The sequence below is a fragment of the Ostrea edulis genome, chromosome 7 (genome assembly GCF_947568905.1).
Source record: "Ostrea edulis chromosome 7, xbOstEdul1.1, whole genome shotgun sequence".
Lineage (NCBI taxonomy): Eukaryota > Metazoa > Mollusca > Bivalvia > Ostreida > Ostreidae > Ostrea > Ostrea edulis.
Genome location: NC_079170.1, coordinates 76,801,576 through 76,819,898, shown reverse-complemented (window position 1 = coordinate 76,819,898; position 18,323 = coordinate 76,801,576). Strand labels below are relative to the sequence as shown.

At 34.7% G+C, this 18,323-nt stretch overlaps 1 protein-coding gene across 1 annotated transcript; it reads left to right on the top strand.

Moving 5' to 3' along the window:
• Positions 1-3,081: 3,081 nt before the first annotated feature.
• LOC125655639 (uncharacterized) lies at positions 3,082-16,861 on the top strand. Its single transcript, XM_048886007.2, has 4 exons — positions 3,082-3,430; positions 3,799-3,820; positions 15,242-15,454; positions 16,522-16,861. The coding sequence occupies exons 1-4, from the start codon at positions 3,098-3,100 to the stop codon at positions 16,734-16,736; spliced, it is 783 nt and encodes a 260-aa protein (XP_048741964.2). The 5' UTR covers positions 3,082-3,097; the 3' UTR covers positions 16,737-16,861.
• Positions 16,862-18,323: the final 1,462 nt, after the last annotated feature.

The following is an 18,323-nucleotide window of genomic DNA, read 5'->3' as shown; positions in this document are numbered from 1 at the left end:
TTCTTTACGTGACGTCATCGTGTGAACTGGAATATTTACAGATCTGATGCTGCTTTTTTTTTCTTCTTCTTTTTTTTTTTTTTTTTTTTTTTTTTTTGCTTTGGGAATGTTACCTTATTCTGAAGTAAGTTTTTTGCCGTTTCCCTTCTGTTTAGCATCTATAAGTCGTTGAAACACGTCGGAAAACATTGGTTCTACTTTTCTCTTCTTCTTGCCAAGTGAATTGCCAAGTCCTCGGGATTTTAGATTTCAAAAATCGTTTTATATAATTATTGTCGTAATTCACATTTTGATCTCTATTAGGACCGGTAAGTTCTGAAAATGCTTCAGTATCACCCTCCATGATTTTCCTATTGTTTTCTATCGCCAAGATCGTTGATTTTTTTTTTTTTTTTTTTTTTTTTTTTTTTTTTTTTTTTTTTAGATATTTTTGAAGTTAATTAAACAATTGTTACTTGAGTTACCCCCTTTACTTAGATGACTCGCTACAATTTAGCGCTGTTTTTGAAAACGTTTCTATTTGATTTTTCTGCTTAAATTAAGTTTTGTCGTGGAATAAAGTATTATATTTGAAAATAAAGTGTGTGTAACATAATTTTTTTTCATGTACTTTTGATAGATTTAAAAAAAAATTAAAGAAGAAATGGCCATTTGAAATTTTAGGGCGAGACGGCCCATTGACAACGGGCAGATACAGATATATCTCGGACCTTAGGGTGAGACAGCCCTACCTCCTTACAGCTGTCTCACCCTAGCCAAGATACATGTAGGTGTATCAGGGCTGATACACCTCTAAGTATATGATATAGGGAAGGTAGTTTAAAATGCATCGACAGGGGATCTTTACTCCTCCTAGGCACCTTATCTCACCTCTGGTGTGTCCAGGGGTCCGTATTTGCCCAACTATTGATTTTGTATTGCTTGTAGGAGTTATGAGACTGATCACTGTTCGTTATCTTAATATTTCATCTAATGCAGCATACATTTTGATTTTCTAGAATACGCAAGATACTATCAGATGCGGAAAGGGGTTTCTTTTTGTGTCAGAAGTTTTTCCCAACACTTTTCTGATATATCAATGCAATACGAATATAAATATATAAACTTCAAACAACACCATATACTGTATATCGTTGGACATTTACATTTACAGCAGCTGGTCGCAATAATTAGGTAAATTAAACGCAGTGATAATCGGGATCAGGAGAATATATAAGGGCGATCTCAAGGTTTATACAATATAATATGAAAATCACCTTCATGCAAACCATATATGAAAAATGGAGAGAAATTTGATATGAATATATATATGTATATATATACATATATATATATATATATATATATATATATATATATATATATAAAACACAGAGATTGCCAAACATTATTAATTAAACATTAAACGTAACTGCTCCAGATAGGTTGGTCGGTCGGTCAGTCAGTAGTCGGTCGGTCGGTCATAAGACATATTGAATGCAAAGCAAGGGACAATTAATTAAATATGGATACATGTACATATTCCGCCTTTACCCGGGAATGAACTTCTGGTCCTCGCAACTTAATTTCATAGCATCATAGAACCATTGAGCTAGGCCTCTAAGCCATCCAAGAAAGATATAAAACTTACTTTCAGCAAAGAGGAAATTCTAACTGTGTTGTCTCGAGCTACACGGAGAATGGAACTGGGATTCAGTCAGTTGATTTTAAATCAACACTAGTTTACCTATTTTTTTAAGTGTGTTGTTAAACAAAGTCAGGGAAAAGCTATCATAATTTGAGGAATATCGCCAATGCATTATGAGTTTAGGTACAAGGTCTTAATAAGGTGCGCTCTGTAAATAGTTGCCTCTTATATATGAACATCTCTAGCAATTATTCAACGTAGCAGATATCAAATTTAGCATAGCATACAACCTATCACTGGGTCGAATGCTGTCTGACGTGTTTCATATCAATTGTTAGGCGTGTTCTGGGCACTGATTTTGACTACTGATAACTCCGTTTACCTGATCAGGATATAGGACTCACGGCGGGTGTAACCGGTCGATAGGGGATGCATACTCCTCATTGGCACCAAATCCCATCCCTAGTGTGTCCAGGGGGTCACGTTTGCCCAACAATGTATTTTGTATTGCGTATAAGGAGTTATGAAAGTTCGGTATCTTCGCCATTCATGAGGGAGATAATCCTTAATTTTGAGATTAATTTCTAAATATTAGCCCAGCAATTAAATATACATCCCTATGTTCAAGCTAGCAACGAATTACTTAGCTACTGGGCTGTAGAGAATCTCGGACACTAACAGTTCACCAGCAAAGGCCTCGACCCTGAGGTCGAAGTGTAAAACTTATACGGTACCAATTTTACTGCACCAGATGCGTATTTCGACAAATAATGTCTCTTCAGTGATGCTGAAGACAAAATTTTGGAAATCCGAAATGACTATAAACTTGTAAGAGCTAAAGAGAAAACCAGAGTGCCAAAAAAACTGAAGCCAAATTTGTTCACAGATCAGAGCTATGCGTGAGGGATATAATCCTTAATTTTGAAATGAATTTCTAAATTTTATCCCAGCAATTAAACATACATCTGTATTTTCAAGCTAGTAATGAAGTACTTAGCTACTGAGCTGTAGAGACCCTCGGAGACTAACAGTCCACCAGCTGATTGAAAATCTGAGATGATTTTCTTTTTGTTTTCAGATTTGTCAAGTTTCTAATCTACTAAAGTAATAACCAATTAGAGTGATTGGAATGTATTGTTAAAGTTAAAAAATGTATCTTTTATTAAAATTAAGCGGTGAAACCTGTTTCTTCTATCCGTTATTCTAATATTTTTAGAGAACTAAGACAATATAGCCCCGATCGTGATGTTATTTTAAGATACAGTTGTTTGTAATTCGATTGATTTGGTTGATCTCGTATATCTAATCAGAAATGCGTAAAAATTGCAATGGAGGTGTTTTTTTTCCTTTTCATTCCTATTGATCTAAATCCAGCCAATAGTTAAATATACTCATCTGCACTACTTTGAAAGGTATTAGCAATACTTTCACATAATTTGCTTTCATTTGGAATCGATCATAGCACAAATAATGGCACCGTTAATCAGAATTTTAAACATATTCGGTGGTCTTTTTGCTTTTCTGATAGTTGGGTGTCAACAGGTGTATTATCACGCTGAATTTCGCTTGAAGGCTTTTGGAAAGCTTTCTAACAACAATTACCGAACCATTTTTTCTGCAGTTGGTGCAACGTTTGCAGAAAGTATTAACTCGTGTTCAAAGTTTTGTAGTGAAGATCAGCGTTGTATTGGAATAGAGACGTGTCAAATCAGGGAAGATTTGTTCCAGTGTCGCGTCTGCTGTGAATGGAAGAAAATGGGGAATAATGTAGATAAACAGCCTGGTTGTAAATATCTAGAAATGGTAATTATTTCTGCTTTTTGTCTTCACTTATATAAGTTTAAAACTCCACAAGAAAATTGTTTGATGAAATACTGTCGATTCAAAATATTTAGATGGAAAAAGAGATAAAAGAACAAAAGTAGGTGTTATGAAGCTGAATCTAACTTTGAAAATATTCTGATTTATAAAAAATTTCTTGGATCATCAATATAATTTTTTCTCCGTCGTTAGAGCTGAAGAGCAAATATCTAAACGACCAAAATATTGCTACACACACTACAATTTCCTTCTTGAATGTTGTCATTAAAAGCGTATTTCTATACTTATTTAGAAAATCGTTTCCATAGTAAGATATTGCTAATATAGTCTTATTTTTCATTTATGATTAGGGTAATGAAAGTGGAGAAAATCGTAAGTAGTACTTTTAGGACATATTTATTCTGGATATTTCATTGATATTGAAACATTTGAATCTTATATTGAACGAAAAATGTCAATAAAATTAAGTAAAATTGCATATAAATTGAATTGATCTTTTTCACTTTTCTCAACTGTGAAATGCTATAAGGACGCTAAAATCTTTTGTGATGTACTGATAAAAATGAACTAACTTTCGTTATTTTTGAAAACTGCTTGTAGCAAATATAGATATAGAGAATAAGATGTGCCTGACGTATCACTATTACCTTTACCTCTGTGTTAAGGCATTTTATAAGTTCACATCTCTTTTTGAAGAATATATTTCGAATTTTTTAATAATGGAACATATGCAAGTATTGAGAAACTGTCCCAGCTTGTATAATGAAAAAGATAATGAACATTTGTCAATTTCATAAATGGTAAAGAGAATACAAATTTAAGAATGGGGCGTTTCAGGGACAGATTTCAAACCTTGGACACATCAGAGGCGATATCGGGTGCTTATGAGGAGTGACTATTACCTCTCGACCAGTCCCACATATTTTTATCACATATCAGTCAAAATTTGTACGGAACAGTCGGTATTTCTAATTTCAAACCTTATAACGACTATAGAATTTACGAATACTGACTTTAAAAGGTGATGAACCTCCTGTAACCTGTCTCCATTTGAAAGGTGAGTATGTGCAGAAGATGAATAACTACCTCACACTATCATTGTCTATACATCCGAATATCTTAAACAAATAAGACAGTCATCGAATATCATATTCGTTACATTTTTATTAGTGACAAAACGTTTCTCGAATTCTATGGTCGTTATAACGATCTAGCATGCTAATACAACCTGTCATTGGGTCAAATAGTGTCCGGTGTGTTTAATATTGAATGTTAGGCTGTTCTTGCCACACTTTGAGTACGGATAACTCCGTTTATCGGATCAAGATATAGGATACACGGTGGTTGTGTCCGGTTGGCAGGGCTTGCTTATGTTTCAAAGGCACCTGAGCCCACCTCTGCTATCTCCAGGGGTCCGTGTTTGTCCAACTCTCTATTTTGTATTGCTTATAGGAGTTATGAGATTGAGCAATTTCCTTATCATCACCTTTCTATGAACATACATGTATGCTTGTGTCTAGTTAAAAAATCACCTATCTAACAGTACGTCCTACCTAGAACGATGATACAACGAAACAATAAATGTTGATGATTGAGAAAACAATGGCTAATGTAAATAAAATGTGTTTCTCAGTCTGGTAAGTAAACGTCACAAAGAAAGAACAAGATCCACCAGTTCGTTTCCAATTTTGATGTTAAATCGTACAACAAAAAGCACGGGCGTGGATCTTACATGTATAATGGCATGTGGTTGCATGTATACTTCCACGATAGAGAGAGAGAGAGAGACAGAGATATTTTACTTTTTAATATATCTACTTAATTCTGCGATATAAAAGGTGAAGATAACAAAGATAATTTTGTTCAAATTAAACATTTCGAAACTTTATAGTCGTTATAATGTTTAACTTTTCAAAGAAACTTATCATTGGATCAAATGCTGTCTGACTTGTTTCATGCCGATTGTTAGGTTATTAGTCACAATGATTACTCCGTTTACCTGATCAAGAGATAGGGTTCATGGTTGGTCGACAGGGGATGCTTACTCCCCTGGGCACCCGATCTTACCTCCAGTATATCTAGGGGTTCGTATTTGCCCACTCGTTCTTTTGTATTCTTTTTTGTGGTTATGAAATCGCTCAATTTTCAATGTTCGTTATCTTCACCTTTCCTTATGAATATTTCTAGAATTGGAACGAAGGGAGGTGTAAGTAAATCAATGCATACAATAATCAGTCCCTTAAATTCCACTCGGGGATAGTTGCAATCTCATACTATAAAAAAATCGAATTGTGTCATTTCAAGGTAGGTCCGATTTCTATGCAAGGTGAAGATAACGAACAGTGATCAATCTCATAACTCCTACAAGCAATACAAAATAGATAGTTGGGCAAACACGGACCCCCGGACACACCAGAGGTGGGATCAGGTGCCTAGGAGGAGTAAGCATCCCCTGTTGACCGGTCACATCCAACGTGAAACCTATAACAGGTAAACGGAGTTATCCGCAGTCAAATCAGTGTGCCAAGAACGGCTTAACAATCGGTATGAAACACGTCAGACAGCATTTGACCCATTCAATGTAATATTGTCATTGCACAGGGATTTTTAAAGAAAAATTCAGTTTGTACCATATGTATATTTTGTAATCTTTAATCAAGGTTGTATATCCTACAATGTACATTTATTATAACACGTTAAACCGTTTGATTTTTTTACCATATGTATATTCAGAAGAAATGAATCCAAAAATGTAGAGATCAATTGATGATATTATTTTCAATTTTAAACATTATTTGTTTTGCGTTAAAACCCGATATGGGGTACCAGCATTGTTTCAATACCACGATGACTTATTATGTTGATTGGTGGTATAGGTAAAGATACCCGTTCGATACACTTACATTCAAAAAGCTTTGAAGATATCTGCCATGATATAAAAAGGGATATCAAGGAAGTCAATGTCAAACGAGACGGAGACCTATAGTGTGTACTCGGTGTCCACTCTCATGTAGAATAGTTCATGTACACTCTAGCAACCCTTAGTGTCTTTATCATTCAATATCTTCGTTTGAAGATGACACCACATTAGTTGAAATTCTAACAAGTAATTAATTTTGATTTTCAAACTTTTAAGCCATTTTGAAACATGTTCAATTCATATTAGTCTACGATGTTATGCGTAGGTAAAGTAGACCTTGTAATTTGACATTTCTTTTGTTTCGAAATTCAGTATCGACAAAAATAGAAATAAAAAGGCTTCCCATTGCACTAACTTTTTCTTTTCATCAACATGAACATCGTTATCCATTTATTCATGCATTGACTTGATATGAATACTCCATGGTTACATGACAATTTCTTCAGTAAGTCAAATCTTGATGAACGTACTTTGCCTTTTACCTCAACAAATGTTTCACTTTAATTTAATCAATTCCATTTGATTAAAACCATGTCTTGTTGATAAGAAAGTACTAAATATATAATCAGTTTTTATATTCTAATGCTTAACAGCTGTTTTTTAAGAACATCTCAAAATCATTTTGAACTCTAACATTATCTTTGTGAAAACTGCATCCCAATGCATCCCAGTATTATGAACTTTAACAATGTCTATGTAATCCATGGCGCCTCACTGTCTTAACAACTCTTTGTTAAGAAAACCTTTAACAATACATGTATGTTTCTAATTCATGGCACCTCACTGCCTTAACAACTGTTTGTGAAGTAAATTACATAATGACACACTACAATAACGACTTTGTAAAATGGGAATATTTAGATGCAAGGTGAAGATAACAAACAGTGATCAATCTCATAACTCCTATAAGCAATACAAAATAGATAGTTCAGGGCAAACACGGACCCCTGGACACACCAGAGTTGGGATTAGGAGCCTAGGACGAGTAAGTACCCCCTGTCGACCGGTCACACCCGCCGTGAGCCCTATATCCTAATCAAGTAAACGGAGTTGAATTTTTTTTCGCTGCCTTAACCATTACTTGTTAAAAAACCTACAAATTACAAACTCTAATAAAGTCTTGTAGGACTCTCTTATTCACCGCCTTAACAATTGTTTGTTTAAAAAAATCTTAGACTTACAAACCCTAACAATGTCTTTGTAATTTACTGCATTTATTATCTTGACAAATGTTTGTTTAAAAAATCGTAGGGTTACAAATCCAAACAATGTCTTTGTGAATTAATGCATTCACTGTCTTAACAAATGTTTGTTAAGAAAATCTTACAATCTGGATTCACTTTTTAGATAATTACAGAATTACAAACTCTAAGAATGTATTTCTAAATCATGATATCCATTGCCTTACCAATTAGTTGTTAAGAAAACTTTAAGATTACAAATTCTAGGAATGACTTTAGAAAATATGAGATCTTTACGTGTATTTTAATCACCACCTCAACAACTGCTTGTTAAGATAATCACAAAAATGTTAAAGAACATTTTGATATGGGTACCATAGCAACTAATTGTTTCGGAAACATTTACAAATCATAGCTTTGCATAATCTAAATCTTATAAATTTGTCAGCTAATGATTCGTAAAAGGTATATTGTTCACTCAGGGAATTAACTAAATGCTACCTAAATCAATATCCTTACAATTTCTACTTGGCAAAGAGCAATTCCTTACTAACCTCTTAGCAACGGATTGTGAAGGAGCTTGACTTTATATATATGTTAAGACAATATCCGAATTGCATATGTTTCTAAATCATATAGAGTTTATACAGATACCACTTGTTTACGGTGTATCATTCACCATTCATGGTTTCAAAATTGATTGAAAAGAAATATTTTGATGATAACTTTGAATTTAATCACAAGCCCGAATAGTTGAGATAGCTACGTTGAAAAGACATGTCGTGTATTATTATAATGTAAAACTTATACGGTACCAATTTTGATGCACCAGATGCTCATTTCGACAAATAATGTCTCTTCAGTGATGCTCAACCGAAATGTTTGAAATCCGAAATAACTATGAAGTTTTAGAGCTAAATATAGCCAAAAACAGCGTGCCAAAAAAGTGGAGCCAAATTCGTCCAAGGATAAGAGCTATGCATGAGGGAGATAGACCTTAATTTTGAAATGAATAATATAATGTACCAAGTCACCCAGAATCGTCCAGACAATTGATTGAGAAATGAATCATCAGCTCGACAGATCACTTAACATAGCTTTTGTATTTTTGTTGATAATAAGCAATATGTATTCGGATAAATATTTTTGACGTAATTGTAGTAATATATCGGGTCGTCCCAAATCATAATTAGTTTGGTTTACAAAATATTCAGATATATTTGGTTTTAAATACAGTGAAATAGTGACCGGTCGACATGGGATGCTTTCTCCTCCTAGGCACCTGATCCCACCTCTGGTGTGTCCAGGGGTCCGAGTTTGCCAAACTATCTATTTTGTATTGCTTATAGGAGGTATGAGATTGATCACTGTTCGTTATCTTCACCTTGCTTACACATAAAAATCAAATCCTGAATGAATTTGCTGAGCGTGTTTGAATTTCATCATACTGTGCACTTGTTATAAATCAACATCTTTACTTTCGTCTAAATTCTTTCCTTAAATACCTTGAAAATTTCGTTAATTGATAGTTTCAGGTTTATAAAAGGTACCTTCCATGTATATTAAGGTTACTTTTCTAATTTATCTTTTAAAACGTAAGACGTAAAGAATTATATATGATATTCTAAAATGTAAAACTAATTTTAATATTTAAGTTTATATCGTTTCCTCTTTCAAGTTAAGATTGGGAACAAATTAGTTTGATATGACTCTTAAATTGATTGAGACTTCTTTATAAAATTAGATGGTCTTAAATTTCATTTCACACAATTCCAATGATCTGCGAGATTTTCTCTTCCCCAAAGTTATGATAATTTCTGCTTAACGTCGTGTTCTTTTCATTAGCATACATCCCTGGATAAGATGAAACATACTTCTTCAAATTACAATCAACAATGTTTTAGTATCCTTGAAACATGCGAACTGGGTCTTTAAAACAATTGATAATGAATTCAAAAATTAGCTATCCATTTAAAAGGTTGTTATAGATGTGATGATAAAATTTGGATATGAACGAAGTATGAAGTTAATTGTACAATTGTTTTTAATTTTGTTACGGTATAATGCTATGCAAGTGACACGAGCTTGCATGTAAATATCCCTAATATTGGACTACATGTAATTATACCATAAATTTCTTTTCTTCACTGATGAACGTAGACTAGACTGATAGTTGACTGCTTATCAATATATCTTATTCATGTTAATATACTTAGAGGATACAGTATTGTATTATCAATGATAAAGAACAATAATTAAAGCATAATATGGAAGTTCTAAGTTAGAGCTTCTGCAATTATGTTATCAGATGCGCTTTACATCACATGACATTTCGTTATGTTTTCCCAGAACTCTACACAACAGCATTCAAACACTATTTTATGGTCTTTTTTCTAACGCTGACACCTTAACCTCTAAACGGTTAAAACAAAATATTTTAACTATCACTTTTCTTCACGAATTTAGAGTAATACAGAATATGATCGAAACATGAAAGGTGAAGATAACGAACAGCGGTCAATCTCATAACTCCCATAAGCAATACAAAATTGAGAGTTGGGCAAACACGGACCTTTGGATATGCCAGAGGTGGGATCAGGTGCCTAGGAGGAGTAAGCATCCCCTATCGACCGGTCACACCCACCGTGAGCCTATATATTTTGATAAGGTAAACGGAGTTATCTCTACGCAAAATCAGTGTGTCAGGAATACCCTAACCATCGGTATGAAACACGTCAGACAGCATCTGACTCAATGATAAGTTGTATTGTTAAAACGACCATATAATTCGCGAAGTGATGTCATTATACGAGACTGTTGAAACCCCTGCACCATCAACTTGTTTGTCAGAAGCTTGCACTGCTTTAAAATCTGACCACGTGCAGAACAAGCTCTTGCGTATCGAATCGATTCACAGGTACATGTATAGGGATGTATATTTAACTGCTGGGATAAAATTTAGAAATTCTTTTCAAAATTAAGGATTATCTCCCTCATGCATAACTTTAATCATTGGACGAATTTGGCTCCTGGTTCGTTTGTTGTTGTTGTTTTGTTTTTGTTTGGCACGCTTGTTTTCCTTTCAGCTCTTACAAGTTAATTATTATTTTGAATTTCCAAAATTTCGGATTGAGCATCACTTAAGAGACAGTATTCGTCGAAATGCGCATCTGGTGCATCAAAATTGGTACATTATACATGTACATGTAGGTTTTACATAATCCCCATTTGATTAGATAGCATGTGATTACTAATTTAACAGTTAATCACGATGCTCTGAATTTTGAAATCAACACTTAATCCCAACCGTGCAGTCACTAATTGGTCCTATGTGCTTAACTTACCAAACGTTACCCTTCTATCAAGAACAGATAGGCAAGATACATTACCAATCTACAAAGAACTGTATGATAGCAAGATGATACGGCTGAAAAGGCTGCAAAACACAGCAATTACACAAATATAGGATAATGCAATCGACTATATCCAGGGCTCCGTGTTTGCCAAAATCTATATTTTGTATTGCTTCTAGTGGTTATGAGATTGATCACTGCTCGGTATCTTCATCTTTCATGTTGATAAATTATACATGAAAATTAATACAATTGCATATTTTGCTGATCATGCAAAGCATATACTACCATAGAGTAAAACAGGTGAATGAGTAAATGGGGGTAGACACGCTATTGATGGACATCAATCTAGATTTAGTTACACATAGCTCATATCCTTCAACGAATTTCACTCCAATTTTTTGGCACACTGTTTATGCCTATAATAGCTCTAAAACTTCATTGTTATTTCGGATTTCAAACATTTCGGTTGAGCAGCACTGAAGAGACATAATTTGTCGAAATACGCATCTGGTGCATCAAAATTGGTACCGTATAAGTTTTACATATACATGTATTTATAATTCATCAAAAGAAATAATTCATGTCTACTTGACATTAATTCCACTTTTGGTTACCGTGCCTAAACTGGATTCCTAAGCTACATAAAAAAAAACTTACAAACAAAGATACATTGCTGGATCCAGTAAGTGCTCTACCAAGCCCCTATCTTTGCTCCTCACGAAAATATTAACAGCTGTGAAGGAGAAACTTCAAACTTACTGTGCGACTACATATGCCAGAAGTGGTGTTAATCAAATGTGGATTCTAAAAAATTCTAAAGAACTTTTACTATACTTGAAATCACAGAATTTTTCCCAAATCAATAACATTAAAATCTATTACTTTTCAACGCTATACACGACCATTCCTCACGATAAATTAAAGACTAGAGTTTTTGACATCATAGACAGTTACTTCTTCAACAAAAACGGAAAACGAAAATATTCATGCTTACTCCTCCTAGGCACCTGATCCCACCTCTGGTGTGTCCAGGGATCCGTGTGTGCCCAACTATCTATTTTGTATTGCTTGTAGGAGTTATGAGATTGATCACTGTTCGTTATCTTCACCTTGCATCAAGTGATCAGTCATTCAAAAACTTACTTTGTTAAACACCACTCTGATTCCTTGCACAAGTACTCTGAAGTTGAAATAAAAAATATGCTAGAGTTCCTCATTGACAATATCGGAATTCCCATGGGCACGAATTGTGCTCCTTTGTTAGCTGGCCTGTTTCTATATTCATATGAAGCAGAATTTATTCAAAAACTTCTACGCGAGAAGAAAAAATATCTCGCTGTTGCCTTCAATTCCACATTTAGATATATCGATGACGTTTTGTCTATTAACAATAATAGCTTTCATTCATATGTCGATTTGATATATCCCTGCGAGCTCGAAATAAAGTACACCACAGAGTCGTCCACTTCTGCTTCATACTTAGATATTTTATTGAAAGTAGACATTAATGGCAAACTGACAACTCATCTGTATGACAAACGGGATGATTTCAGTTTCTCCATCGTCAACTTCCCATATTTATGTAGCAATATTCCATATTGTGTTTATATATCTCAACTGATTCGATATGCAAGAGCTTGTTCTGCGTATAGTCAGTTTCTAAATCGAGGTAAGCTACTGACAAACAAGTTGATGGTACAGGGGTTTCAACAGTCTCGACTGAAGTCAGTATTTCGCAAATTCTATGGTCGTTATCACGATTTAGTTCGTCAATACAACCTCGCATTGGGTCAAATGCTGACTGACGTGTTTCTTGCCGATTGTTAAGCCGTTCTTGGCACACTGATTTTGACTGCGGATAACTCCGTTTACCTGTTATAGGTCTCACGTTGGATGTGACCGGTCAACAGGGGATGCTTACTCCTCCTTGGCACCTGATCCCACCTCTGGTGTGTCCAGGGGTCCGTGTTTGCCCAACTATCTATTTTGTATTGCTTGTAGGAGTTATGAGATTGATCACTGTTCGTTATCTTCACCTTGCATGTCTACCAATCTCTTAAAGTTTCCTTTAAAGATAGTTTGGGGATACAGTATAAACATTTACTTTCTTATCTTTCCAGGATGTATAAACTTAAGAAAAACTATCCCATCTGAAAAACACCAATCGATGTATTTGGTATCATGTGAAGGTGTTTGAACATAAAAAATAACAAAAATAAATCTCAGGATTCTTTTTTATTAACATATAGTTTTGCAATATTAGAAATGTTGATATCACTACGAAAGGTGACGATAACGAACAATAATCAATCTCTTAACTCCTATAAGGAATACAAAATATAGAGTTTGGCAAACACGGATCCCTAGACACACCAGAGGTGGGGTTATTAAATCAATAAGTATAAACTGATATGACTTAATTCACAAATTTACTAAAATACAAAACAAAACTCCCAATTCAAACTTCAAGAACCTCAGAAAATGTCAATGTTGTGATCAAAAATAAAATTAAAACATTCCTTCCAATCGGCAATAAACACGTCGGACAGCATTTGACCCAACGATAGGTTGTATTGACAAACTAGATCGTTATAACAACCATTGAACTTGCGAAATGTTGATTTCAATGAAGCATGTTGAATTCCCTGTGCCAAAACTTCTTTAAAGATGTACTCTCATGTATACAAAAGGCTACATATAGATTTACGTCGCTGGTTCGACCCCGGGCTGGGGCGAAAATTTTCAGTACCTAGTTGTGATTATTTAGTGCTATATATATTAATTAATTGATTTTCACATGTATTGTTTAGATCCTAGGGGTAAACGTAAGGTTGGGTGTTATAATTGTTTGTTTGTGCTTTATATTAAATATTCTATACAATTGCATCGAGAGACCCACTCTCCTTATAAAATATCTTAAACACTGAATGACACAGCGACTGTGTGGGATTGCATCAGTGTGTATAAGTAGCGCTTTAGGAGCTTAACAAAGCTTCCTTTTTTAGGGAAGTCGTTGTGGCCGAGTGGACTTACGCACTGGTTTGACAATCTTGCTAGGCGGTGGGTGCCGTACGTCGTTGGTTCGACCCCGGGCTGGGGCGAAAATTTTCAGTACCTAGTTGTGATTATTTAGTGCTTTATATATATATATATATATATATATATATATATATATCAATGTTTTCTTGTTATCAAGATATGCGCCCGAATGTCTTCAACATTGTATTGGCATGAAATATGAATAAACTAAAAATCGCTTTAATGACATTTGCGACTGTCGAAATCCTTGTGTCATCAACTTGTTTGTCAGTACCTTGCCTCGATTTAAAAACTGACCATACGCAGAACAACCTTTTGCATATCGAATCAGTTAAAAAAATAAACACCATATTCAGGTGATAATGGAATTTCACTACATAAATGTAAGTAAGTTGTGTACGGTTGACGTTCAGCTCGAGAATTTTTCATTCATATAGAGACGTCACTATTGCTGGCGAAGAGGTGTAGATTTAGTCCTATTTTCGGTGCTAACGGCCTTTGAGCAGGGATGAATCTATATCGTGCCAAATCTGCTGCGACACGGGACTCGGTTTTTGCGAACTCATACCAAGGACCGCTCCTTTCAGTCCTTTTTACGATAAGCAAGGGGTGTTGAGGACTTATTCTAACCCAGGTTCCCACTGGATCACATCGAATGTTGACGATAGAGAAGCTAAAATGATTCCGGTTGCCATAAAGCTGGGTTCTTTGTTGACCGCAATTTTCCCCTGTCCATTTCATCTGCTTTAGGTTAATTACAGCTATTAAATTAGGATAAAGCTTTTCCCCTTTAACTTCTTTTTCATGTCACTGCACCTTACTTGTGTTTTATCTGTTCACTCATGGATGCAAAAACATTCAATGTATTGCACTGAATTTCCTCTTAGAAAGTACACCATTTCCGTGAAAACACATTTACATTTATATTTACGAATGCGATCGGTCAACAGGGAATACTTATTCCCCAGGCACCCAAATCAACCTCTGATATGCCCAGGGATCCGTGTGTTACTTCACTTAATTCTATATTCTTCACGCATAGCTCTTATCTTTAGACAAATTTGACTCCACGTTTTTAGCACACTGTTTTTGGCTATATAATACCTCTAAACTTCATTGTTATTTCCGATTTCAAACATTTCGGTTGAGCATCACTGAAGAGACATTATTTGTCGAAATGCGCATCTGGTGCATCAATATTGGTACCGTATAAGTTTTACATACAAATAATCTGTGAGATCGGTCACAGTTTATTAAGTTTCCCTGTTCATTTCAACATGTTTTGTGTTTTCAATAGTTGCATCTACCGCTAATCTAAGCACGGTGTATCTGCATCATGGACAACAACAACTTGTAGCAGCCCATGCGGTAGATGGATTCGTGCTGTGTCCAGGAAACCTCAAACTAGCGCATAGTGCCAAAGAAAGAAACCCATTGTTATCAATTGTTCTGAAAAGAAAAGACAGCAATGTGAAGAGAGTAGTACTGTACAACAGACAAAATTGTTGTGGTAAGATATAGATATATTTCAAATACTACTGACAAACAAGCTCATGGTAAAGGGGTATCGACACGTTCGTTTAAAGTCACAAATTCTATGGTCTAGTTTGCTAATACACCTATCAATGAGTCAAATGCTGTCTGGGGTGTTTCATACCGATTGTTATGCCGTTCTTGGCACACAGATTTTGACTACGGATAACTCTGTTTACCTGATCAAGATAAAGGGCTCACGGCAGATTTGACCAGTCAATTGTTACAGTCAGTGTTATCTGTTTTGTATTTCTTGTAGGAGATTGATCACTGTTCGTTATCTTCACCTTTCTTTCTTTGTCGATACAACAACAAAATCGATAACTGCTAATTCAATTTCATAATCATACATGTAACACCCCAATCAATATATTAATATGCTGTCATACAAATCTGTAATGACAGAAGAATATTTTTATCCAATATGAATCAATCGTCTGCTTTCCGAGTTCGGAATGTAAACAAACATGACAATGCACTCTGTATGTGTAGTTTTTCTGGACTGTGTATTAATACTATTTGATATAACCCATCAGTATTAAACTACATATTCATAATATTTTTTTTTCAAAATAGATCTAAATGCAGTACATCTTATCATCTAAGCTTTTTCCTCAACTAAAATATGTGAATATGTAAGTCAATATTCCGTTTGAGAAACTGTCATGACGTCATGGTGACCTAATTCGTAATTGTCTATAGGTCAACGATCGACTGTATATTTTCTGCCCGTATTAGAATTGAAAAAAATTATTCTTTTCGTGGAATAACCTCGAGAAACGTTTTTTTAAAATATGAAAGCCAAGGCGATAGAGATCTTTATTTCTCAGTTAAGTATACTTCAAGGTTTTGGCGATTTGTTCAATGCAAAGCAATATTTGGAAGTGGGGATCGACTAGTAGAAAGTCAAACATCACAAATTCCAATTTCATTGTAGCATAAAACTGTGATACTGTACCGTTTTATGCAGAATTAATGATAAAATGCAAAACTGTTTTTCCTTTTATATATTTTTGATACATTCTTGCATTCCTCACTTTGCAGGTCACCAATTGCATGATGTGCATGTAAACATCATTGATAATGGGACGAATTATCCGTGTGGTTTTTACCCTGGACCGGCTATCACCGGACACCACATAGTTTTTCTGTGCAGGAATGGTTCAGTTGGTAACAGCATCAAGATACAGATTTCGTCAAAAGATGGGCAAACCGATTGGTTTTCTGTTTGCGAAGTAGAAGTCTACGGCACATCATGAGGCTACAACTATGTCCAGTTTTATTCATCTTTCATATACATACTAACCGTATTACGAATAATGGCATTGACTCTAGAAACTACTTACACATAGCTGTGTGCTGTAATCGAATAAAATATCAAAATATGTTAAAAGTATCTGTCCTGAATGCACAAAGGATAACTATTTTCATTCTCAATATACTATCTTCTGTTGATATATCTTATCTCCATGCACTGAAGGAGATCATATTTAATTCGATTTCAAACTCTCTATTCCTTGGCATATTTAGAAGTTATTCAGATAAAATTTCTCAAAGAAGTATGCTATATATTACTATCTCGAGAAATGCAAAAGAATGACGCAAATCGAGAATTCTATAAGAGAAAGAGAAAAGGTAACTATAACGGGGATCGATATCGTAACTCCTATCAATACAAATTTAAAAGCAGGGCAAACACGGATTACACATCATAGGTGAGGTCAAGTGCCTATAAGGAGTAAGCATTCCCTGTCGACCAATCACACCCACCTTGATCCTTGAACCTTAGAAAAAGTGTTCCAATCGTCATTCATATAGAGAGATAATCCCATTTTCAGGAAAGTACAGGAATGACATACATATCGTATAAAGAACGTGCATATCTCATTTAACATATCAGAGAATGATATCACTTCATAATGTCAATCGGACGTTTCTCAATAATCGTGTTCTTCAAATGTTGTTGTGAACAATTCTTCATCTTGTGTATGCAAATTACTGACAGGTACAGTCATATCACTATCCTTATTAATTTATCTCGAAACGAATAGTGTTTAAAACTACATTGTAAGCGCAAAAGGGTCATTTGAATTCCATAACTTCCATCTGACACATTATTTCACGGATTTCGAACCTTTCTTAAGCATACTTTACATATATATTTTTTTAAGTTTACAAAGTAGTAATACTTACTTCTCCCCGCATTTATGTAATGTTACCAATTTTCCCGTATTTTTACCCACTTTAGACACAAGGACGTCAATAATGAACCTTAATAAAGCGTAACAATGTATTAGTGTTTTTATATCACTTTACACTTTCTGTGTACATGTCTAAATGAGCAATTTTCAGTATACTCCCGAAGATTTAAGAAACTAGTTGAGTGTATTCAATTTATTATATCGCTAATCTAATACAGTGAAATTGCAGCAAACCGGCCCCTCAGAAAACCGGTCCTCCCTGAATATCGGCTGATTTTCAAAGTCCCGACAGAAATCGTAAGATTTCCTTACAAAGAAATTCACACAATCAAAGCATCCCTCAAACCCAAGCACCGGCCACTTTTTATCAAATATTTGTTACCAAACATGTGTTATTTTCCCTCATAATACCGTCCAGACTTTGAAGACAAAAATAACTTTGGCAAGAGGGGTGATAAAGATCGAACAGACGTAGAAAATGCATACTAGAAAAATGACTGACCCACTAGTCAAGTGGGGAATTATCGGCAGGAAGTGTGAAATATACAAATGACCTCTATAATTTATATTCTTTACCAATGATGTCAAGGGTGTTAGTGACAATTGATTAGTCCAAGTGACCTTTCCAAAAGTTGTATAAAATGA

Excerpts from the sequence above, each read along its gene's own strand:
- LOC125655639 (XM_048886007.2), top strand. The coding sequence starts at position 3,098 with ATGGCACCGTTAATCAGAATTTTAAACATATTCGGTGGTCTTTTTGCT. Across the intron at positions 3,821-15,241 it reads TAATGAAAGTGGAGAAAATC|TTGCATCTACCGCTAATCTA; the intron begins GTAAGTAGTACT and ends TGTTTTCAATAG. Across the intron at positions 15,455-16,521 it reads CAACAGACAAAATTGTTGTG|GTCACCAATTGCATGATGTG; the intron begins GTAAGATATAGA and ends CTCACTTTGCAG.